This window comes from Hippocampus bargibanti, linkage group LG17 (genome assembly GCF_051943395.1).
Source record: "Hippocampus bargibanti isolate YZ-2025 linkage group LG17, ASM5194339v1, whole genome shotgun sequence".
NCBI lineage: Eukaryota > Metazoa > Chordata > Actinopteri > Syngnathiformes > Syngnathidae > Hippocampus > Hippocampus bargibanti.
Window position 1 is genome coordinate 1846971 of NC_142750.1, and position 23844 is coordinate 1870814.

A 23844-nucleotide genomic window follows, 5' to 3' on the forward strand; every position below is an offset into this window, starting at 1 on the left:
AAGCTATCCATTCCATCAACGACCATCAAAAAGGTAAAAACATGACTTTATAATACAGTACCATTTTTTTCTTTAATTACAATACCATAGCACATTTATTATACATAAAATAAGGTATATTGTGTGCAGTTCTAAGGCTTATTTAGTTGAAAATTCAGTTTTATGGGGACTTGGGAACGGATTATTCTCATTTTAATGGTTTCCTATGGGAAATTAATGTTTGGAATACACACTTTTCGCCTCACGCACACTTTCTGGGAACCAATTAAGTTCGTAAGCTGAGGTATCACTGTATTTTAGATCATCCTGAGACGTGTCATAAATTAAAGTGTTAATCCATGTTATTGCTTAAATTGAATTAAAATGTCACTTCTTTGCAATGATTAAGTGATACTCCTGCTCGTTTCAGCTGACAAGGAGAATTTTTAAAAGAATAGTACGTCGAGCACTTTTAACGTAGGCTTCAAATATATCCACAAAATCCAAGGAGCATCAACTAAATCATTTTTATGTGAAATGACACATCTATCCAGATGATTTAATTAACTGCCATGATATTTTATTGCTGAAACGGTTGTGAACTCACCACTTGCATGACATCACGTTGAAAGTATTCCAGATATTTTGATGTTGTTCCTTTGAATGCGTCTTCATTATTCGGGGAATAATATTTACATTCAAAAAAGATACAATTTATGCTAGCTGAAATATCCACTTCCACAATAAAATACGAAATGTTTACCAAAGGTCTAGCCAGTTAGAAATTGAGCAAGAAGCTCATTGTACACACAATGAAAATATTTCAGGAATGATCACACATTTCTGATGACTGGAAGTGTCTTCTAGGTTATTGCTTTTGTTGTACATAAAGTGTAGATCTTACTAAATTAAATACGAGCAAAAATAAATTATTTAGCTCACTTCTCAGTTGACCCAGTATAGTCGAATGGTTAGCACGCCGACTTCACAGTGCAGAGGTTGTGACTTCAAATCCCGATGTGGCCTCCTTGTGTGTATGTTCTCCCTGTGCCCATGTGGCTTTTCTTTGGGTCCTCCGGTTTCCTTCCACATTCCAAAAAACATGCTTGACAGGCTGATTGGACACTCCAAATTGTCCGTAGGTGTGACTGTGAAAGCTGATTGTCTCGGTGTGCCCTGTGAGTGGCTGGCAAACAATTTAAAGTGTCCTCCACCACGTGCCTGAAGACGACTGGGAGAGGTTCCAGCACCACCCTCCCCCCCACCGTGACCCTCGTGAGGATAAAAAGGTCAGGAAGCAAAATCAGTTCTCAAACCGGTTTTCTTTCAATTAACGATGTAAATCATGATGCCACCTAGTGGTGATGGTGTTTAGAAGCTTCAGCGTCACATTAACTACAGGTAAAAACATTGACTGCTTTAAAATCTGTTAATCACACACACAGACATAATAATAATAATAATAATAATAATAATAATAATAATAATAATAATAATAATAATAATACATTTCATTTATAAGCGCATTTCAAAATTCTCAAGGACACTTCACAGTCACAGGATATTTTTTCTTTTTCACACGCACACACACACACAAGTATAAAATAATATTTGTGGTGAGGTTATGAATGAATCACTTACTCAAAGCGTAATAATTATAAAATGGCATCGTTTTGAAATGAAAAAAAAAATACATTTCACAATGTAAAAAGACATACCTCCGCCCAAATTAAATACACGAATAAATAAATAAATAAATAAATAAATAAATAAATAAATAAATACAATTTAAAAACAATTCAACAAACCACCAAGACAACGATTTGTTTTTCTACCGAATAACGAATAATAACGTCGAATAATAATAATGTCGAATAACAATAACCGAATCATATGTATTACTTCCGGGTTGAGGGAACGCTGTCGAGTCTGGCTTCCGCTGCTCACCTGCAGAAAAACTTCTCGTGTGGCTGTAAAGTGTCCTTGATAGTTTTTAAATGTGCTTTTAAATTACATGTATTATTATTTTTTATTATTGATATTATTATTATTATTTTTTATAAAAAATCTGTTTAAGGTTTTTGTATTTTATTTATTTATTTATTTATTTATTTATTGAGTTTATGCTTCGATGCCTTCGCGTCTGCCTGGAAACTACGTTACCCATAACGCAAATGGGCTAGTAAAGCGGCAACGTTCCTTCTTCACACCAGTTCAATTCTCGCAATGGAAAGGCGTTCGTGGAAAACAACTACGCTATCGTATTATTTGAACATCTGTGCGAACGTTTACACTCTTCTTTAAATTCACTGTCACGTTTTAAATGGTGGAGCACGAGTGGGCACGGGAGCGTTTTCTATCACCATTGGAAACGAGACCCCTCATCAAATCGATGCTAGATTAGCCAGCTAACCGCTACTGTGATGGTAAGCAAACCAAAATGGTTCGTATCTTGACTGACTGCAGTCTCAGTGATCGATTTTTTTGGGAGTTTAATTGTTGACTTTGTTCGTTTGTTTTATTTGTGACGTGATTTTTCAGGCCACCAAGCCAAAAGGAAAGCCTGCTAAAAGTAAGCTTCTTATGTTATTGTGATACAGAATGACAGTGATGCATGTCAAGTAGAGCGACAACGTGCCACGACACAAACATATTTTACACACTTGGAACCTCAGATGTAAGAAAGTGAGTTAGATCCTAATATTTCAATGTATATTTTCATCATTCTCAGAAAGCCAACTCGGTGGTGGAGATGGTATCGACAGTTCATTTGACAGTGACAGTAAGTGTCATAAAAATTACATATACGTACATGTACTGTATTATGATTCCCATCATTGTCCCGTGTACTTATTATTTTAACAATTTGTTTACCAGAATTCCCACTAAGAAGGAAATCAGCACGTAGTGGATTACAACATAGGTATGTTTGACTAATTTCATATAATCCATAAGAATTCATAATATTTATCTATGAATATTTTTCTTTACTTCAGCACGGCTGACATTGAAAACATCTTCAGTATGCTTGACGATTTAGATTTGGATATACCCAACACTGAGGTATTGTTATTGTTATTATGTATGTTGACTGCTATCCAGAGTTCAAGCTTTAGCCAAAGATAATGCTCCAAAAAAAAGCTTATTTTCATTGTCCATGGTGTATTTTTTATTTTTAATTCACTTTTGTACAGGCTCCAGATGATATTAATGATTCACCAAAGAAAACAACTAAATCACCTTCTGTCGAAATAAAACCATCTGAAAATGAGGTGTTCTCTCCAGAACCAGATAAAGCCAGTTATGTAAAACCAAGCGAATCAGGTAATGTGAAATAGTCAACTTATATTCACTGACTCAGATGATTTTCTAAACTCAGGGAGAACTATGTCATTCCCCCTTCACTTAGATGAAGCTGCCATAGAAGGGAAGAAAATCAACTCATCTTTTGCACGGAACAAAAAGTTCAGCTTCTCTGGTGAGTTTGCCTTAAAATGCGCTCAGTAGAAGTCATTTGAAGTGATTTTTACTAATTATGGACACAACTTGTCCGGAGGTGTCAGTTGTCCTTCAAGTGCCAGTCTGTCAGGGATTTAAATGAGGAAATATACAATAATTTATATTTCAACACCAGGGTCATCTGAGATTTTTGGTTGGATCCGAATGAGACGTATTTGTTTTTATTTATTTTTTGTCTGCAGAGCTTGATGACCAGGATGATATGGACGACCTGGTTGACCTGCTGGATTCTTTACCGCAACATAAAAACAAATCGCCATCAAAATCCAAACTGCAGCCTACCAAACCTGAAAAATCAATCCCTTCACATTCGGCATCTTTGGGCCAAAAAAGGGAAACAAGTAAAGTTTACAGCATTTCATATTGATAATTTTTCAATGTAAACCTCACATCATGAATCCCACTCTTGTTTTTAATCAGACACTAAAGCAAAAAAACTCAACGAACTTGCGTTTGATGATGAGAAAGACGATTTGATTGATGAACTTGGCTTGGACTGTGAAGTTCCCAAGAAAAACGACAATGTACTTTGGTCCAACAAAGAAAGGTGATTGTTTTGTCTTCCCGTATAATTTCTACGATTGTTCATATTTGATAGTTTTTTTGCCCCCCCCCCCCCCCCCCTTTTTTTTTTTTTTTACGTGTTATCTCAATACATTAGTGAGCAACCACAGAGAGCTCGTACCAGACTCGATGAGATTCTGGAGAACTGCAATTCTCGTGGTCCGGAATGGCCACCGTCAGGTGCTAAGAAAGACCAACCCTTGCCTCGGGAGAAAAACCTCAGTATGAAAGGTTAAGATGTCCGCCTGTCTAATTACGTCATACGAAGTGAAGGTGTAGTCTTTGAAAATCACGTCAGACCTTTATGTCCATTTCTCAGAAACCCTTCTAGAAGATGACCTCGCATTTGGGTCCTATCAGCCCACATTGGGTGACGCGACTTCAGGACTCCAGTCCCGTCGGCAGTCTATCAGGTGGACATTTATGCTACTAGTACACTTGTACCTTGATTGATAGTGCTCTATCTTATACATTTTGTGAGTTACGAGCCATGACAAAATGGTCGCCAGAATGCACTTTCTGCCATTCATTCAAGAGCGTAAAAACTAAAACTCACAACAAAAATTGTGATACAGTGATACCTCGGCTTACGAACGCTTTAGCTAACGAACTTTTCGCTTTACGAACGTTAAATTCGCGAGAATATAATCTTGGCATACAAACTATTTTTTGGGAAACACACAGCGCCACAATGAGTGATGTGTCGTTCGCGAACGAGTCGGTTGTTGGAGCTCCTGAAATGGCTTTTTTTGTCCTCTATTCCCCGCGCCCAGTCTTCCGTTAAGGCCGCACATGATTGGTCAAGATCCGTGGTGAAAATTATGTTTTATGGGGACCTGGGAACATATTATTATCATTTTAATGGTTTCCTATGGGGAATTAATGTTTGGAATACACACTTATCACCTTACACACACTTTCTGGGAACCAATTAAGTTCGTAAGCCAAGGTATCACTGTATTTTGATATATGAGAAGTTGAAAGGTAATATTCCTGTTTTTGTGTGACCCCCCATAAAAAAATAAACAAATAAGATTCTCCACGGAGGATGTTCGTGCTTCCACCCCGGAGAAAAAACCTGCCGCCGCCCCAACCGCGACTCGATCCCGCAACCCAGCCGACTGGCTCTGTCTCAAAGCCACCGAAGAGCCGAGCCACCTTGAAGATGACGTCAAAGAGAAGAAGATGTCCGCCGACTCTCCAAAATCTCCTCCTTCTCCTCGATTGGAGAGAAAGCACTCTCTGTCTGGTGACAAGAATTTGTCATCCGTCAGAATGGAAGTGAATTCCTCCGTTTTGACTGACAACGTAGCGGTAAAGCCTGAGGCGATCAAAAGCCAGAAGAAGAAAGAAGAAGAGGAGGAGGAGGATGACTGGTTGGCAGGAGCTTTGAGTAGGAAAAAATCTTACTCCGGATCAAACTTTGATGCTAAAATTTTAAATCAGGAGCAATCATTAGGTCTTGGAGAAGAAGTGGATCTGGAGTCATTTATTAGGTAATATTTATGAAATGACACAATCTGCCTATCGTCACACGCTCAATCTGATTTTTCAAGATGTTTGATGATCTGGTTTTCAGTAAAGAAGCTCCTTCACAAGGCCGCAGAGGCAGAAACAACATCCCTGGGAAACAATCGGCGTCCTCCAAGGATACTGAGTAAGTAAAAATGGAATAAATTCCTAACTTGAAGAAAAAAAAATAGCTAGCTAGCTTGCTAGCCAGCTGTCTGTCTGTCTCCATCCTTCCATCCATCCATCCAGCGAACTAGCAAACGTTAGCTGGGTAGCTTGCGATGTAGGCAGCTAGCGATGTAGCTAGCAATGTAGCTGCGTATCTCGCTTCACAAGCGGTATGAATACAGTATCATGTAAATAAGGAAACATTCTGAACTTTTTTTTTTTCATCGTGACCTAACATAGCTGTCAACATTGGCTAATAGCCGCAATTATAAATGATGCCAATTCCCGTATAAAAGTTGTAGTACGCCGTACATTATTTGAAAATATAAAATAACAGGAATGAATTCCAAACTTGAAGAAGAACAAAAAAAATCTAGCTAGCTGTCTCTAGCTAGCTAGATGTCCGTCTGTTTGTCTGTCTGTCTCCGTCCAGCTAGCATGCAATGTCGTTAGCTAAATAGCTTGCAATGTAGCTAGGAATGTAGCTACATATCTCGCTTCAAAAGCGGTATGGATACAGTATAATGTAAATAAGGCAAAATTCAGATTTTATTTTATTTTTTAATCGTAACCTGCATACCTGTCAACCTTTGGCTAATAGCCACCCTTATAAATGATTACAATTCCCGTATAAAAGTTGAAATGCTAAAAAAAATGGAATGAATTCCCAACTTGAAAAAATAAAATATCTAGCTAGCTAGCGAGTTAGTTGGATAGATTGGATTGGATCTACCTTTATTCGTCTCACAGTGGAGAAATTTACATTTCACAGCAGCAAAGTGATGAAATAGCTAGCTAGCGAGCTAGCTAAATCTAGCCATCTATCCATCCATATTTATATCTATATATTTTAGTTTTCTTTTTTTCCTTCAATATTGTTGAATTTGTCTCAGGTCCTCACGTGGACACCCGAGCCTTGCTGAGCAACCCGCCCCTCAAAGAGAAGAGAAAGCGAAGCAAGGTACCGTACAGGTTTCATCGCATTAAAACGTGCATTTGTCGCACTGTTGACATCTTTAACATATTGGTCCTTCTCATTGATGCATTTTTTTTTTTAATCCCAGCGCTCCCACAGCAAAATCTCGTGCCAAACTCATTCGACGCTTTCCAGAAACAGGTATCATTTTCATGATGAATAGCGTCGTTTAGATTAATCTTGCTGCATTTTAATTCCTCGTCCTGTGAGCAGGTGCCATTTTCAGCTGACGGCTTGCAGCAATTGTTACTACAACAGCAGGTATGGGGGTGATACTTAGCCCCAAATTCAAATCCATTTCAGTCCTCTTCATTTGGGTATGACTGTGATGGTTTTGTTCTCACATTCTTCCCTCTTCTGTCTGAAAGATGATGCAGTCTCAGTTATTGGGCATCCGAGGTGTTTTGGACGTTGGGTCCTTGCAAAAACTCAATGAGCCGCACCACGGCGATGGCGAGGATTTGCAAGCACGCATCATTCAGCTGGAGGGACAGGTATGCGATGACATGACGATGCTTGCTTGATAATGCTGTGATGTAACCTCTGACCTTACACCGTTCAGGCGAAGACTCTGCAGCTGGAGCGAGACCACTGCCAGAAGTTGCTAGAAAGTATCCAGCAGCAGCATAGACAGGACGTGGAACTCATGGAAAACACACACAAGTATTTATTCAATGCTCGTACACTCACCACGTGTTAAAAAAAATAAAGGGGCATTCAAAAAATCTGATCTGATGCGCCACCTGCAGGACTCGCGTGAAACTCCTGGAGGAATCGTCGATCCAGCGGGAGACGCGAATGCGGCAGGAGAGCGAAGACCTCATTGAACGCTTGGCCGCGTTTACGCAAGCGGCTGAGAAGGAGCGCTCGGACCTGCAGGCTCACTACCAGCGGAAACTAGCGCAGTTCCAGCAAGACCAAGACCGAGATGTGGAAAGACTCAGGGATCTGCAAAGGTTCATCTTCATTGTCTCAAGAAAGCTCGCTTGCAAGACCATATTGGGCGTTTGCTTCAAAATGTTGAAAATAGGATGACCATCAGCAGCTCGGCGTGATGGTAACAATTCCACTCCTCCGTTCTCTTGATTCTTTTTGTTGACATTCAGAAAATCGATCACAGAGATGAAGAGAGACCACGAAGACCACATCCATCGGCTGAAAAGGCTGAAAGAAGAAGAAATAGATGCCGTAACAAGTGCCACGTCCGAGACCAGGTCCATTATTTATTTCTTTAAAAGTTGTTTGTGCTTATGGATTGGATTGGATTAGCCTTTATTCGTCTCGCAGTGGATACATTTACATTTCACAGCAGCAAAGTGATGAAAGGAAGAGGAAAGCAAAGGAAGAAGTAGAAAAACAAAATAAAGGAGCTGCTGTAAAGGCAGCCACTCTTGCGGCGCCATCTTGAAGTCGAAACAACAACAAAAATTAAAAATAATAATAATAAATCTTAAGCACTTTCTTCACCCTCGTTGTTGTATGAAGCAGTTCGAGATGAAAGAGAGGACAAAGCATCCTTTTCACCAATGGATTAGGGACGTACGTCATGGTGAAATGTGTACGTCCACTACAAGCTAATTGTCGAAAGCTAACATGAAGCTGTAGCATCCATTGACGAAAGAAAATTGTCTCACATCTCCTGTCCCACGTAAATCCGCTTCAATTCCAAGCCGCGACAGTTCCACATACTCATCACTGCTCTGACAATCCTTTCTTTTTCCCAAATCAAAAACGGTGCTGCCGAAAAGGCGCAACCGCTCAGTAGAGTCTCCTACTTGATGAATGTCGTGGCCAAAAATGCTGAAAAACAATCCGTATCAGTTCCACATGATGCACAACAACTCAAAATAACAAATGAAATGACAAAAACAAAAAAATAAAAGCAAGGCCGCCTAATCGGGCACCATCTTCTTTCTTTATAATAATAATAATCATAAATGTACACAATTATGGGTGTATTTGGATTGTTATCGTCAACATGAACATAATCCATCAACAGAGCATATAAAATACTTTTTGATTCGATTAAATGTTAAAATGTATGGCATTTTTCTTCAGGTCTCTAACGCTCGTCATCGAGAAGATGGAGCAGTTTTCTTTCCGACTTGGCGATCTCTCCACTTTGGTGGAGAACAGGCATGAACACACCACTCACGGCTTGGAGCAAGGGGCGCGACATCGAGACGAGCAGCTTCGGAGTAGGCGTTTCGCACTTTTCACGACGATCCAGATTTCACTGGCAGATGTCGCTAAATGTTTCTTTCTCAGTCATGCAGGACCGTTTAGCTCAGCAGCAGAAAATCATGGCGGAGGAGAAGGCTTACCTGAAGGAGATCATCTCCAGGATGGACACTCAGATCACTGAACAGCAGAGACAGATTGAGAAGGTTTAAAGGACAACCGACATCAGTAAAACGTTTTATAGCATCTAAAATACCCAAAACAATTTTTTTTTGTCAAACGTAAAGCACCAATAAAAATGACTTAAAGTGTCCCAAAAATGCCACAAAATGAGCTCGGAACTGGCGGGATTCAGAAAGTCCCGCCCCCTGTTCATGACGTCAAACCAGGAAAGTCCTTCACAAACTGCCTTGCTCCAGAATCAAAACAATGGCTTCAGAGAGTTCAGATTCGGAAAAAGATCATTTCTTGTTACTCGTCCAGTTATGAATATGATTCAAATAAATCTAAAGAGGAAAGCATAATTGTTTGCGATCGATTAAAAAAGTCCTTGGGTATTTTAGATGCTATAAAACGTTTTTCTGATGTCACTGAAGGAAACAAAAAAAATGGTGTCGGTTGTCCTTTAAGGACAAGTGATCACCCACATGCAACCTTCCAAGCACCAAAATCGTTAAATAACATTCGTCTTCCAGGAACGTTGGAAGATCACGACAGAGCAAGCCATGGTTGAGTCATCCATGAAGAGCTTGGAAGAAGAACGGCGGTCCATGACGATGCAGATGAGCATGGAGAAAGAGGAGCTGGAAAGAGCCAAGGTAAGGCAGACAGTGGGCGGAGCTACCACAAAATGACGAAAGCCTAATTCTACCTCTCGGGATAAATAGTGCGCGTTACTGGAGGAGCAAAAAGGAGTGATTCAGCAGTGTGCAGAGGAGAGAAGGAAGTTGGCAGCGGAGTGGAACATCTTTCACACGCAGGAAAAACAGCGTCGAGAAAGGGCAGAACAAGATGTCAGCACGTTATTGGAGAGGAGAGAGGGCTCCATTATGAGTCTTGCGCAGGTGAGTTGTAACTGCATTTTCAGCACACTCGCTCCCAAATGTAGCAGGTTGATTACGATTAGCGCATATTGCTACGTTGGCTAAAGAAACACAGTCACAGAAGTCGGATGTATACAGGTAACATCCAACTTACGACCGTGTTCCGTTCCAACCAAACGGTCGTAAGTTGAAATCCATTCAAAATGTTGAATAGAGACGCTGAGGCTAAATGACTTGCAAACTCCCCCTCTTAAAATGTTAAAAATACGGTCTGGAGGTCACGGTCGTAAGTCGAGCTGGTTGTAAGTCGGATGTTACCTGTATATTTTAATTTTAGAATTTGGCCCCCTTTTTCCAGACTTTTTTTAAATTCCCAGATGCATCCCTGCAAATGCATCAAACTTTTTTTGGGGGGGGGGGTTCATAGGAACAGGCGGAGTTGAAGCTTCGCAGCGGAGAGTTGAAACTAAAGGAGACGGCTTTGGCACAGGAGAGAGAAGCTCTGGAACAGCTGAAAGGAGAACTGGAGAGAGAAAAAGAAAGGATAAGCAGCGCCGCTCTGAAGCTCAAAATCCGAGCGCAAGACGTTGAGGCTTTCAGCAAGGTGAATTACAAATAACATGAGGATTGGGATCCATATGTTTTTCTACTACTGAACGTTCTTTGTTTGACTCGTGGCTTTTAATAATAATAATAATCCATTTCATTTATAAGCGCCTTTCAAAACTCTCATGGTCACTTTACAGTCATGGGATCAGTTTTTCTGCGGGTGAGCAGCGGCAGCCACACGCGACAGCGTTCACTCAATCCGGAAGTAACTGAAATAAAACTGAACTGAACTCTGTTAGGTTAAAATATTACAGGCTAATATTAGCATTAACAGTTAATTGTAAAATTGTAAATATTATGAACGAATTAAATATTTACCTTATTGCGCAATGTGGCGTGTTCGTTGTGAGAGAGATCACCAAAGAAGCAAGTTACTCAGATTTATTTCCTTCACTAGCTAGCTAGCTTTCTATCTATTTGAGTTACTTCTGGGTTGAAAAATGCCGCTGTTCACCCGCAGAGAAAAAAAACGATCCTGTGACTGTTTATTATTATTATAGCCAGCCAGCTAGATAGCTAATAGCTAGCTAGATAGCTAATATATAGCCAGCTAGACAGATAATAGAAAGCAAATAGCTAGCTAGTTGGCTAGCTAGATCACATCAGTCTGTGATTCAGATATTTTTAGGCCAGCAGAGAAGGCTTTGCAGGGCCTTAACGGTCCGCCACTGCCCTAACAATGGATATGCAAACTTTTGCTTCCTACAACTGCTACTTGACTTTTTTTTGTTTTGCAGCTAGCAGCAGAAAAGTATGAGGAAGGAGAACACGCATTACAGGAAGCCAAACGTATCGAGTCGGAACACCAGGCAAGGCTGAGAACAATTCATTCCCAAATTGAGAGACTGAGACAGTTAGAACAACATGCTCTTCAGGTATTTTTAATCAGAAATAATATCCTCGTATTATTTTTTTTAAATGATTGTCACTCTGAGGTAATAATAAACTTTGCGCTTTCAATTGTAGGACCGAACAAGGTTTAATACACAGGAAACAATGGAGAACCCAAGAACAGATCCTCCCAATGTTTTTACAAAACAATCCAATTCCATTCTACCAGGTAACGTCAATCTTCAGTTTCAGATTACAAAATAATACATTTCATTTCTAAGCGCCTTTCAAAACTCTCAAGGTCACTTTACAGTCGTAGGATAGTTTTTTTTTTTCCTGTGGGTGAGCAGCAGCAGCCGCACGCCCCAGCATTCACTCAAATAGATAGCAAGCTAGCTAGCGAATACATAGCTAGCAAATATAGTTAATAGCTAGCAAAGATACCTAATAGCTAGTGAATAGATAGCCAATCGCTAGTGAATCAATAGCCAGCGAATAGATAGCTAAATATATGGTTAAGATGATTTTATTCGTCTGTATTAGGGACATATATTATTTTGGATTTTTCAAAATGTTGATAGTTTTTAAAAGTGTAAATATGGATTCTGTGTTTGTTTTAATTTCAAAATAAAAATTAGCCAACACAGAATAATTAAACGCATTTAAATTCGCATATTGTTCCTCTTATTTGACATGCAAATAACAGCAATTTTACTGTCACGTGTAGACTCTGGTTCAGCAATATTAGAGCCTAAATTGACGCCGCCTTTAAACACCAGTCCCACAATGCCCGATTCTCAGTCTGTGGCACTCCAGGCAAGTCTGGCCATATGGAAATACAATGCGCGAAAGGTGAGGAACAACATTCACTCATTTATTTATAATAATGCTCGTATTATACAGATTCCCATTAATTTTAATTACTCATCCATACAGGACCACGACTACCTGCAAGAACAGCAAATCTTCCTTGAAAATCTGAAGAAAAAGTCATACAAATACAAGTCCCATTGGGCTCCAGCTTCATAATTCAAGCACATTTTCAGGGTCTAGATACATTTTTTGTACATTATAAAAAAACACAAACACATCTGCTTTCCTTGCCATTTATTTTCTCCAGATAATACACACCGATGCAGAAATTCCACCAAATGGCGCAACAAAGGAGACGAGAATAAGTGAAAATGTGATTGTGCTCAAGCATCAGGTTACCACGACTCAATATTTCTTTCTTGTAGCATCACTGGCTGTAATCTAAATGCATCCATCGGCAAGTATGCATCCATCTTCTTTTCCATCAGGAGACACATGTTCTGATGACAGCGATTCACCTAAAAACAAATATCTCGTTTATTCTCATGCGGCCAGCTTTTAATGCAAAGAAAAACAAAGGCCATTTCTCAGATTAAAAACATTCCCATCGTCAGTTTCGCATCGGACGGCACTTCCTATGTAGTTATCATCAACGAAATTGTAACACAACGTAGTGTAACAGGTCAGTGTGATACAAACCTTAATTAAGTCATCGTCTTTGTACATTTTAAACCAACTGCACCTGAAAAAAAAAAGAACAAATGAGGAGAAGTTGGGACATAGCAACTTGCTTTCTACTACTGGTCAGTTTCCTGTTGTTCAGACATTGTTGTCCACACGGTGTTTTTCAGTCAGGGATAACAAAAGTCATCACATACAAAGAGCAGATTACAATGTAAAATTGTAGAAAAGCGTAAACTACGAGATCTTACCTGTGATGATCGGACGGCACCACGTGCTGATTCCATCGAAGCTAACGAGCTAGCTCCATTACAAAGTGGCGAGATTATCCTAATAAACATTCGAAAATAATAACCTTAGTTCAAGAAGGGCCGTCTAAATTTATCAATTTCATAATTGAACATCGATGCATCAAAAGTTGATGCACGTTGCCTCGTTTGATCCCAGTTTTCATCTTGCAGGCTGATCGACTGATCTATAAGTGGACCTGAGCAAGAAGAGACAGGAAGTCTCGCGCGGTCTGACTTTATTCGAGATTGACGTCACTGCAATGGGCGTGGCTATAACTCGGTGTTGAATATGCCAAGAAATTTCTTTTATATTCACTTACTCGTTACTTAATAACAATAATAATAATACATTTAATTTCTAAGCGCCTTTCAAAACTCTCAAGGACACTTTACAGTCACGGGATTTTTATTTTGGCACCGGCAGCCATGCGTTCACTGTAACCGGAAGTTAGTCATATTTTACAACCAACAATGTCAATGATACTTTTCACATAAAACTTTAAAATGTGTTCATCCCGTTTAGTAAAATGTGCCGTCATGTTGATTCTGACTATCAATTTATACAAAAGCATATAACAACACGAGAGTAATAAACATAGTACATTACAATAATATGCAATGTTTACCTCGTGAATATAATTTATATATATAATAACATAGCGGTCAACCTTAGCTAATAGCTGCCCTTATAAATGATTACCATTCCCGTATAAAAGTTGTAGTACGCCGTACATTTGTAATTTATTTTGATAAAAAACGCCAGCATGCTGAAAGTTTACATATTTTACTGCGCATGCGCAGGTTAAGTTCTTATCAATTCGACCGTACGCAGCGATAAAAAAATACAAAATATATATACGATTGATGCTTAATTTGTTGGTTTGCCGTGACAATAGGAGCGATATCGTTGGCTATTGGCAGTCGAGACGAACTTGATTTGACCCAAATTAGTCTTTGTAAGATCAATTCACTATTTTTAAAAGTTGTAGTACGCCGTGCATTATTTGAAATTATAAAAGCGTATCAAATATGGAGGAAAAACGTATAGGTTGACAGGTATGCAACTTATGAGGCTATTGTTTGCCCTGCCAAAATTGCCCCGAAATAAATATGAAACCATGTGCTTGCAAAATGTATTTTTTCGACGCTTTAGCGGCTGCATTCCCTCTTTTGGCCACTAGGAAGAGACACCGAACCAGTAATGGTGACTTGACGCTCGGAGCGTCCCACACCACAACTCCACTTGAGAGTCGGTACAGCCACCGCCATCCTCACAGTGGCCTGTCCGGGATGGAGAAGGACGCCCCCGGAGGGGATCCACCCCGCCAGCGGAACGGCTCGGCGGGCATGCTCTATGGGGAGTTTACGGACACGCTCGACGACAAGGTCCGGTACTCTGTGAGCCTGGCGGAGGGCGCCTTGACCGTCCAGAAGATCTCCTCGTCCCCCGGGCGGACTAAGGTGGTCTTTAACTTGTCGGACTGCGTCGGTTGCCGGGCGTACCGAGGGACCGACAGCGCGGACGTCGGCGCCTACTTCGCCGCCTATTTTTACCCCTTCAAACGGCGTTGGATGAGCGCCGGTGTGGCCCGGCAACGAGTGGAGCAGTGCTTTCGGGTGGCTCTAGTCCAAGACACCCAGACGAACCTTCTGGAGGCTGAACGGTGGGCAAGTGCCATCAGAGATGCTTCTGTGCAAAGGGCACCCCGGAAAGACGGTGAGCAAGGTCACATTGTTTACCTTCTGTGTAGTTATTTATTATAGTACCTATGCCTGTCTGTGACTGTAAAGTGTCCTTGAGAGCTTTGAAAGGCGCTTAAAATGAAATGTATTATTATTATTATTATTATTATTATTGTTATTATTACAACTTTTATTGATAGGTGACGTATGAATTTTTCACAATATGAACTGGGAGTACAAATTTGAGACCCAAGTGCTTTTATTGAACAATGGTCTCTGTAAAACAAGTTTGTCAGACAATATGCTCGCATTCCGTCCGCCGCTAACCTGCCGGATTTGCCTGGAAGGTGATTCACCTTCCATCCATTCAATCAGTCAGCCGGCCCATGTGAAAAGGCGTTCTCGAATAGCACACATTGCTCAATGCATTCGTAATACGGCATCGCGTAATACGCTCCTTTCAAAATTCACATTTCAAATTCTTGTAGCTAGCTTGGAGGTTATAACAGAAACTCTGTTTCCTTGGATTTTTTTCCTCAAAAGGCTGACTGTCCCATTACAGTGATACCTTGGCTTACAAACTTAATTGGTTCTCAGACAGAGTGTGTAAGGCGAAAAGTGTGTATCCCAAAAATTAATTTCCCATAGGAAACAATTAAAATGAGAATAATCCGTTCCCAGGTCCCAATAAAACATAATTTTTTACTTTCTAATTTTCTAAGCCTTAAAGCTACACAACACAAAATATACCTTATTTTATGTATAATAAATATGTTATGGTATTATAATTAAAGAAATAAACTGTACTGTATAATAAAGTTGTTTTATTTACCTTTGTGATGGTCGTTGATGGCTTGATAGAATGGCGTGGCCGGTTTCATCAGCATTAAACACGTGATGAGGAACGTAGCCTTCTTCTTTCACCATCTTGAGGAATGATGATCCCTTATATGTTTAATCTCGGCAGATGACGTAAAATAATCCAGCGCCCGGTGAATGTAGCATTCAGCATTGAAAATAGGGAGTGCCGTGGAACAAAGAAGTGGTTGTGGAAGCAACCCCATGTGGAATGTTGGTCACATATAAATAAAGATGCCGTCCGTGTGCATCTGGCCTCCCTTTGCGGTCTTCAGTCAGCAGGAATTTTGGGAATAATAATAATAATAATAATAATAGATTGGATTTCTAAGCACCTTTCAAAACTCTCAAGGTCACTTTCCAGTCACATAATATGTTTTTCTGTAGGTGAGCAGCGGCAGCCATACGCGCTAGCATTCACTCAACCCGGAATAACTCAAATAGATAGAAAGCTAGCAAGCTAGACATCTATTAGCCATCTACCAGCTAGCCAACTCGCTTTCTATTTATTTGAGTAGCTAATAGATAGCCAACTAGCTAGGCAGACAGCCAATACATAGCTGCTGATGTTACCTATTATTTGACTGTTTTGTGTGGATTTTTACATACAGGTAAAAATGACCCACAACATAATCAACGTCAGATATCAGTAATAGATAGCTAATAGCTAGATAGCTAGCCAGATGGCTAAAAGCTAGCCAGCTAGATAGCTGCTGAAATTACCTATCATTTGACTGCTTTGTGCGAATTTTTACATACAGATAAAAATGACCCACAACATAATCAACGTCAGCTATAGCTAGCTAGCCAGATTGCTAAAAGCTAGCCAGCTAGATAGCTGCAGATGTCACCTATTATTTGACTGTTTTATGTGGATTTTTACATACAGGTAAAAATTACCCACAACATAATCAACGTCAGCTATCAATAATAGCTAGCTAGCTTGCCAGATAGCTAAAAGCTGGCGCTCAGTGTCTGTCTTCCTATATGGACCCCGATCATAACACCACATCTAATCTGGTGGAATCTTGAAATTGACCAATGATTAATCCGCTTCGGAGATGCGGATTGTTATTTTTTTTCATATTTTGTTTTTCGCTCACTCGTTTTAAATTTCTAATCTGAGACAGAATTCCAAATCCTAAACAGCCTGTTAAAAACAATCTAACATCTGAAAGGCCGGCGTGGTGGTAAGAAACCAGGTTGTATGAAAGTCAGTGTGAATCTTTAATCCTTCATATCTCTTGTCGACTATTTATCCTAAAGTTAATTACATTTGAGCTCGCTGCGGTTTGGCATGGATGGATTAAAAGAGCAAGACAACTGCGCTTTGATGGATTTTATATAACGCAAACCATATATCAAAAGCTGCTTGGCTGTCATTTTTACAGCGTCGTATCTTAAATTCTGGAAATGCAAAGTCCCTTTTTTCTACAGGGTGACCCAAAAAAATGCGTACCCATGAAATTTTCAATTGTAGCTATGATTAAAAAGCGATTTATTTCAAATTAAAATCACACATGATTCAGTTTATGGAAGACCATTCACCAGAGTTTCAGCTATTTCTGTCAATTTATAGTCAATTTATGGCTTTCCCAGGATGTGTTCTAAATGCCTAAAAAATAAAATTAAAGTTGAATATGTACATATCTTGATGTTAAATTTAGAATTTGGTTCACATTCGGTACAGCGAGAACAAAGTTATATAAATACAGGTAACATCCATCTTACGACCAAGTTCCGTTCTGAGCAAACGGTCGTAAGTCAAAATGGTCATAAGTCGAAATCCATTCCAAATGTTGAATCGAGTATGTATGAAGCGCATCACATAAAGGCACACCTTTAATGAATGACATATTTTTAAAACATTTTCCATATCCAGGTAACATCCAACTTACGACCAAGTTCCGTTCCGACCAAATGGTCGTTAGTCAAAATGGTCATAAGTCGAAATCCATTCAAAATGTTGAATAGAGACCCGGAGGCTAAATGACTCACCCCATCTATTAGCTATCTACCGAGAAATAGCTAGCTATTTAATCAAAGCCACAATTTTTACGGGTACGCATCTTTTCGGGTCACCCTGTATATGAAAGCCACATTGTGCTTTGATTCAAAATCAAAAACAATGCTGACCGTGTGTTGGTTGAATGGAGGCACAGTGAGGGTGTGCGCCCGTTTGTTTGTTTTTCCACTCTCTCCTCGTTTCTCCTTCTGGAATCGCACCTCTGTACTGCATGCCTAATGCGGGAAAGAGAGAGGGGGGGGGGGGGTTAGGGGTCACGGGCAGCCATTCCCCCTAGCACGAGGTCATTGTGGGAAATAGATTTCAAGATGATTGATGTTTGATGGAAGATAAATAAATGTGGTTCCAAATACAAAAACAGAAAAAAAATCTTGTATTTTCCGCACTATAAGGCGCACCTAAATTAACTTTTTTCAAAAGATGACCATGTACCTTATAATCCGGTGAATATATATACAGTAAAGTCTCGTTATATCGATATCGGTTATATCGATACTTTTTCTATGCACGCACGGAGAAAATTACATGCAAACAGGGTCGGATATATCGATAGTCCCGGTTATATCGATATTTTTTCGGACTCCCTTGAACATCGATATAACGAGACTTTACTGTATATATATATATATATATATATTCTCCATCTGACTCTCAGGCGTCACCAAGTGGGAGGTGCGGCGGCCGTGCAGAGTCATGATCTTGGTGAACCCTCTGAGCGGACGTGGCCAGGCTCTGCAGCTTTTCACCAGCCACCTGCAGGGCATGCTCACTGAAGCTGCCATTCCCTACACGCTCGTCATCACAGGTCGGCGAGGCACACACACACACGCAAACACACACACACACACACACGCACACACACACACACACACACACACACACACACACACACACACACACACACACACACACACACACACACACACATTCCTGTTTAAATGGTTTTGTGAGGTCCGGATAACTCCAGATAAGGAGTGAGGACCACCGTTGCTGTTAAGTTGGCATTTGTTGGTCACAGATGTTTGCCGTGCAGTTAAGCTGCCTTGGAGCTCCGGAGGAGCCACCGGGTAGCCGAATGTCACATGTCTGGCCTCATAAGTACAACATGAACACTTAATCTCCCGTGGCCATGTTGGAAGAGCGTCTGTCTTTGCCCTTGGCCTTATTTTTATTGATTGATTTATTTATTTTGGGCGTTTTCTTGTTTTCCTGCGCATCGGAGAAAAGAATCTTGCATGTATCATCCACCCTTTTGTGTGTTATCAGAGCACCAGAATCATGCACGAGAACTGGTGAAGAAAGCAGACCTGTCACAATGGGACGCTTTGGTTATCATGTCCGGAGACGGGCTGCTCTTCGAGGTGATTGACATGCATATGTTTTGGTGTGTTAGGTTAAAATATTACAGGCTAATATCAGCATTAACAGTTCATTTTAAATTTGTAAATATGATGAAGGAGTTATTCATCTTCAGCCAGCGTCTGATTACATCCGTGTTCAAGCAGGTGATAAATGGTCTGATGGAGCGTGACGACTGGCAAGAGGCCATCCAGACCCCTCTGGGGATTCTCCCGGGTGGCTCTGGCAACGCCCTGGCTGCTTCTGTCCATCACTACTCTCAGTGAGTCGGACTATTTATAAAGCCATTTAAATGCATGGGGATGACTGGGCAAAAAAAGAACCTAGAGAGTAAAATGGTTTGCCTAAAAAAAGAAAATTAAGGTTTAATATGTGCATATCTTGATGGCAAATATACTATTTGGTTCACATTCGGTACAGCGAGGACAAAATTATAGAAATACAGTAAAGTCTCGTTATATCGATATCGGTTATATCGATAGTACCGCTTATTATGATACTATTTCTATGACCGCAAGGAGAAAATTACATGCGCGCAGGGTCGGATATATCGATAGTCCCGGTTATATCGATATTTTTCAGACTCCCGAGAATATCGATATAACGAGACTTTACTGTAATATCCGACTTACGATCGAGTTCCGTTCCGACCAAACGGTCTTAAGTCAAAATGGTTGTAAGTCGAAATCCATTCAAAATGTTGAATAGGCACTCGGAGACTAAATGACTCGCAAACCCCACGGGCTCTGGTGCCATCACACGGTTGATTGCTGTGCGAGAGTGAGATGCTAGCTGGTTGGCCAAAATTGTCGTCCACATTGTCGCCAAAATTGTCGTCCACATTGCCGTCCTGCTAGCGCGTTGCGGTGCCAGGCGTAAAAATTTAAATTTTAAAAATAGGGTCTGGAGGTCGTGGTCGTAAGTACGGGTGGTCGTAAGTCGAGTTGTTCGTAAGTCGAATGTTAGTTGTATATTTTTTCAAGGCAAGTACATTTTTTAATACTTATAAATAAGAATCATAAAATAATTATGGTTCGGTATGTATCTTGATTTTAAATTTATAATTTGGTTTACATTCGGTACAGCGAGGACATTTTTTTTTTAAGGCAAATGCAATTTTTAATACTTAAAACTAAGAATCAGAGTCATGTGACAGTCATGTTCAGATTTATTAGGGTTGCCTAGTGTCAAAGTTGCGGCCCGGGGGCCAAATCTGGGCCGCCACGTCATTTTATTCGGCCCGTGAAAGCAAATCAACTATGTCAAGTGCCATGTTCATCTATCAAGCTAGCTATCTAGCTAGCTCACTGTTTATTCAGCTAGCTGGCTAATCTCTTACAATACGGGTGTCAAAGTCAAGGCCCGGGGGCCAAATCTGGCACGCTACATCATTTTATCCGGCTCGCGAAAGCAAATCAAGCATTTTCAAGTGCCATGCTCATCTATCGAGCTAGCTAGATAGCTATCTCGCTTTCTTTTTAGGTAGCTGGCAAATCCCTTACATTACAGGTGTCAAAGTCAAGGCCCAAGGGCAAAACCTGGCCCGCTACATCATTTTATTCGGCCCGCGAAAGCAAATCAAGCATTTTCAAGTGCCAGGATGCTTGCTAAAGTCCGAACCAGGATTTCAAATTGTCGTACGTGAACCACAATAGCAGTCATTATTCTTGATTTCAGATTTGAAAACCAGTTATTCATAAATTTGATGTGCGTTCTATAAGTAATTTATGATATTTTCTACTGTGGTGTCCCTCAGGGCCCCCCCTGCGTGGAACGAAGAACTCCTTCTAAGTTGCGGCTTCATACTGTGCAAGGGTCTCGTGGGTTCTTTGGACTTGGTATCCATCCACTTGGCTTCCAAACAGCGTATCTTCTCCTTCCTGTCGCTGGCGTGGGGCTTTGTTGCCGACGTGGACATCGAGAGCGAGAAGTATCGCCACGTGGGCGCCATTCGCTTCCTGATGGGCACCTTGGTGCGCCTGGCCACTCTGCGAGTCTATCAGGGTCGATTGGCGTACCTTCCCGTTAAGGAGAAGCAGCAGAGTCTTGATCCAATCCCTAGGAGAGCCACAATGTGTTCTTCACCCTGCCAGCTCAACCCAAACCCTTCCCCGTTACACAAGCTCCACCGCCATCGCTATAACGCAGTCGGCGGCTCGTCCACGAACGGCAAAAGCCTCCAAACGCCAAACGACGGCAAAAACCGAGCGCCGCTGGACTCTCTCTTACCAAGACTGGACCAGCCGGTCCCGGAGACCTGGACCGTTGTCAAAACGGAGGATTTCGTCTTGGTTCTGGCTATTTACCAGTCTCACCTAGCCGAGGATTTGTGGGCGGTCCCCGGCGCGTCGGCGGATGACGGAATCATCCACCTGTTTTACGTAACGGGCGGGATCTCGCGCCCCGCCCTCTTGCGCCTTTTCCTCGCCATGGAGAAAGGGGCCCACGTCGCTTGCGGTTGCCCTCACCTGGTCTACGAGAAGGTGCGAGCGTTGCGACTGGAGCCCGTTTCCGGACAAGGCGTGATTACGGTGGATGGCGAGACGGTGGAATACGGGCCGGTTCAGGCTCAAATCCATCCCGGACTGGCCAGACTCATTTATGGATGAAGGCGGATTATGTTAATCTTGGAGTTGGAGAGCTTTCAACTTGGGCCTTTTCGCTCGCCGTTGTTGAGCTTTTGGTATTACGCCAAAGTGCCAAAGACGTGACATCAGCCTATGAGATGGCCTCTATTTTTATACTCAACCAACCCCTCTTTTTTTTTTGTAAACCCCGCCCCCTTCCAACCTTTTGGAATCAGGGTCCAAACCGCGGGATGTCGTCTTCAACCGCCTCAGGTTGGAGGGGAGCAGAGGACTACTCCCTGCGGCTACACTGGCTACTTCTATTGTTCTGACTGATTACTTCCATTGAGTATGGAGTCTATAACTGGCCTGATTGCCGCATTTGATCTGGTATCATCTCATCAGCATAACTAAGCCTATGTTGCCTAAGAAGTCGGTTGTAGGAACGATCCAAATTTGAAGGAGAGAGTTCTAGATGAAAAGTTATGAAAGGAAGAGGAAAGGAAAGGAAGAAGTAGAAAAACAAAATACAGTACAGGCGCTGCTGCAAAGGCTGCCACTTTTGCGGCGCCATTTTGAAGTCAAAAGGAAATAATGTCAAAAAAAATGGTGTCGGTTGTCCTTTAAATCTTGAGAGGATTAAGCACAATTTGTATTAGAATTTTATGTAGGATCGAAAAAAACACAATATTCTAACTTACTGCCAGAAATATTTACAAGATATTTACATTATTCCACTTGCTGCTGTCATGTAGCATCAACACAATTAGAACCGCTAGCGTCTGTCGTGAGTTTTTAATTCATAATTCAGGAGACGTCTCACTGAGTTATGTGCAGGAAATTAGGTCAAAAATCCACCGGTGCGCTGACGTTTGTTGCCTGATTTTGGGCTGATGTTGAAAACATCTTTTGTGGGTTGTTTGTATGATGCTGTAGTGGACAATAACGGGCTCGATACTTATTTTTGATATGCCTTTCGGTATAGACAAGCATAAAAAGACACTTTACACATGCAGTAGGACATGTCTTCGTTGTTTTGTCATCTTCAATATGTTTTTATTTTCAATGCAATACAATTATTACGGTAAGCGGTTGTTCGGTGCTTTATGCTGGTAAAACAATAAAGTTTTTTTTCTTCCGGAAATGTATATTATTTATTTATTTATTTATTCATTTATTTGAACCGTTTTTAGAAAGTACATTTACGGGTTTTAAAGGAAAACAAATATTTTAGAGATAGTATCTCAGAGTACACACAATAATCCATGCGCAAACAGTAGTTATTTTACGTGCACTATATATTGATTGAACCGCCCAAATCCGATTGTCAATACAAACAAGTTTGTACTTAAACAAACATACATACTCTTTTATTTTGCTAATTACTCATTAAATTAAAATGAAAAGTTGTATTTAATCAAAAATTGTATTTTATATTTGTCCTTGAGGGTTTTTGAAAGGCGCTTCTATGCTCTCACCGCATTCTGTTAAGACAGGAAATAGAATTAACACCAGTCGGTGATTTAGATATTTTTAGGCCAGCAGAAAAGGCCTAAAACAACCAAGAATGCTATAGCTATCTAGCTATCTAGCTGGCTAGCTATCTGGGTGGCTATCCGTTAGCTATATAGCTGTATGGCTATCTCGCTATCTATCTACTGTATATCATATCTATTGGTTATCTATTAGCTAGCTTTCTATCTACATGTATATGATATATTTCCGGGTTGAGTAAATGCTGGCGCATATGGCTGCCGCTGCTCACCCACAAAAAAAACCTATCCTGTGACTGTTAAGTCTAGTTGTCTATCAAGCAAGCATTCTAGTCGGCTATCTATCTAGCTAGCTATTAGCTATCTAGCTATAATAAGCGGTACGGAAAATGAGATGAGATTATTATTAGCTATCTATTAGCTAGCTAGCTTTCTATTTATTTGAGTTATTCCGGGTTGAGTGAACGCTGGCGCATGTGGCTGCCCCTGCTCACCCGCAGAAAAACTGATCCTGTGACTGTAAAGTGACCTTGAGAGTTTTGAAAGGCGCTTAGAAATGAAATGTATTATTATTATTATTATTATTAATGAAATGTACGTATTATTATTACGTAGTTGTGGCAGACGTGTAATGGTGGTCATCCACATATAGAGGGCGCTATATGTTCACAGAAGAGTTGTAAAAACGACAG

General features: G+C 40.7%; 2 protein-coding genes and 1 non-coding gene across 3 annotated transcripts; 2 read left to right on the forward strand and 1 right to left on the reverse strand.

Annotated features, from left to right (window-relative positions):
* The first annotated feature begins 2162 nt into the window (after positions 1 to 2162).
* fbf1 (Fas binding factor 1) lies at positions 2163 to 12787 on the forward strand. The gene is made up of 30 exons (XM_089019330.1): positions 2163 to 2422; positions 2521 to 2551; positions 2605 to 2668; positions 2711 to 2761; positions 2857 to 2902; positions 2976 to 3042; positions 3174 to 3303; positions 3389 to 3457; positions 3681 to 3839; positions 3919 to 4045; positions 4160 to 4293; positions 4382 to 4475; positions 5097 to 5558; positions 5642 to 5719; positions 6636 to 6703; positions 6807 to 6859; positions 6932 to 6979; positions 7087 to 7212; positions 7281 to 7381; positions 7468 to 7674; positions 7825 to 7932; positions 8777 to 8916; positions 8987 to 9105; positions 9595 to 9717; positions 9787 to 9963; positions 10370 to 10546; positions 11289 to 11426; positions 11518 to 11611; positions 12110 to 12234; positions 12319 to 12787. The coding sequence occupies exons 1-30, from the start codon at positions 2403 to 2405 to the stop codon at positions 12409 to 12411; spliced, it is 3429 nt and encodes a 1142-aa protein (XP_088875456.1). The 5' UTR covers positions 2163 to 2402; the 3' UTR covers positions 12412 to 12787.
* Positions 12781 to 12852, reverse strand: LOC148885167 (small nucleolar RNA SNORD49). Its single transcript, XR_016118168.1, has one exon. It is a non-coding gene; the product is annotated as a small nucleolar RNA SNORD49 (small nucleolar RNA).
* A 1001-nt stretch (positions 12853 to 13853) lies between these two features.
* On the forward strand, positions 13854 to 22797 carry LOC148885168 (sphingosine kinase 1-like). Its single transcript, XM_089018903.1, has 5 exons — positions 13854 to 14883; positions 18389 to 18538; positions 19000 to 19094; positions 19239 to 19354; positions 20849 to 22797. The coding sequence occupies exons 1-5, from the start codon at positions 14277 to 14279 to the stop codon at positions 21699 to 21701; spliced, it is 1821 nt and encodes a 606-aa protein (XP_088875029.1). The 5' UTR covers positions 13854 to 14276; the 3' UTR covers positions 21702 to 22797.
* Positions 22798 to 23844: the final 1047 nt, after the last annotated feature.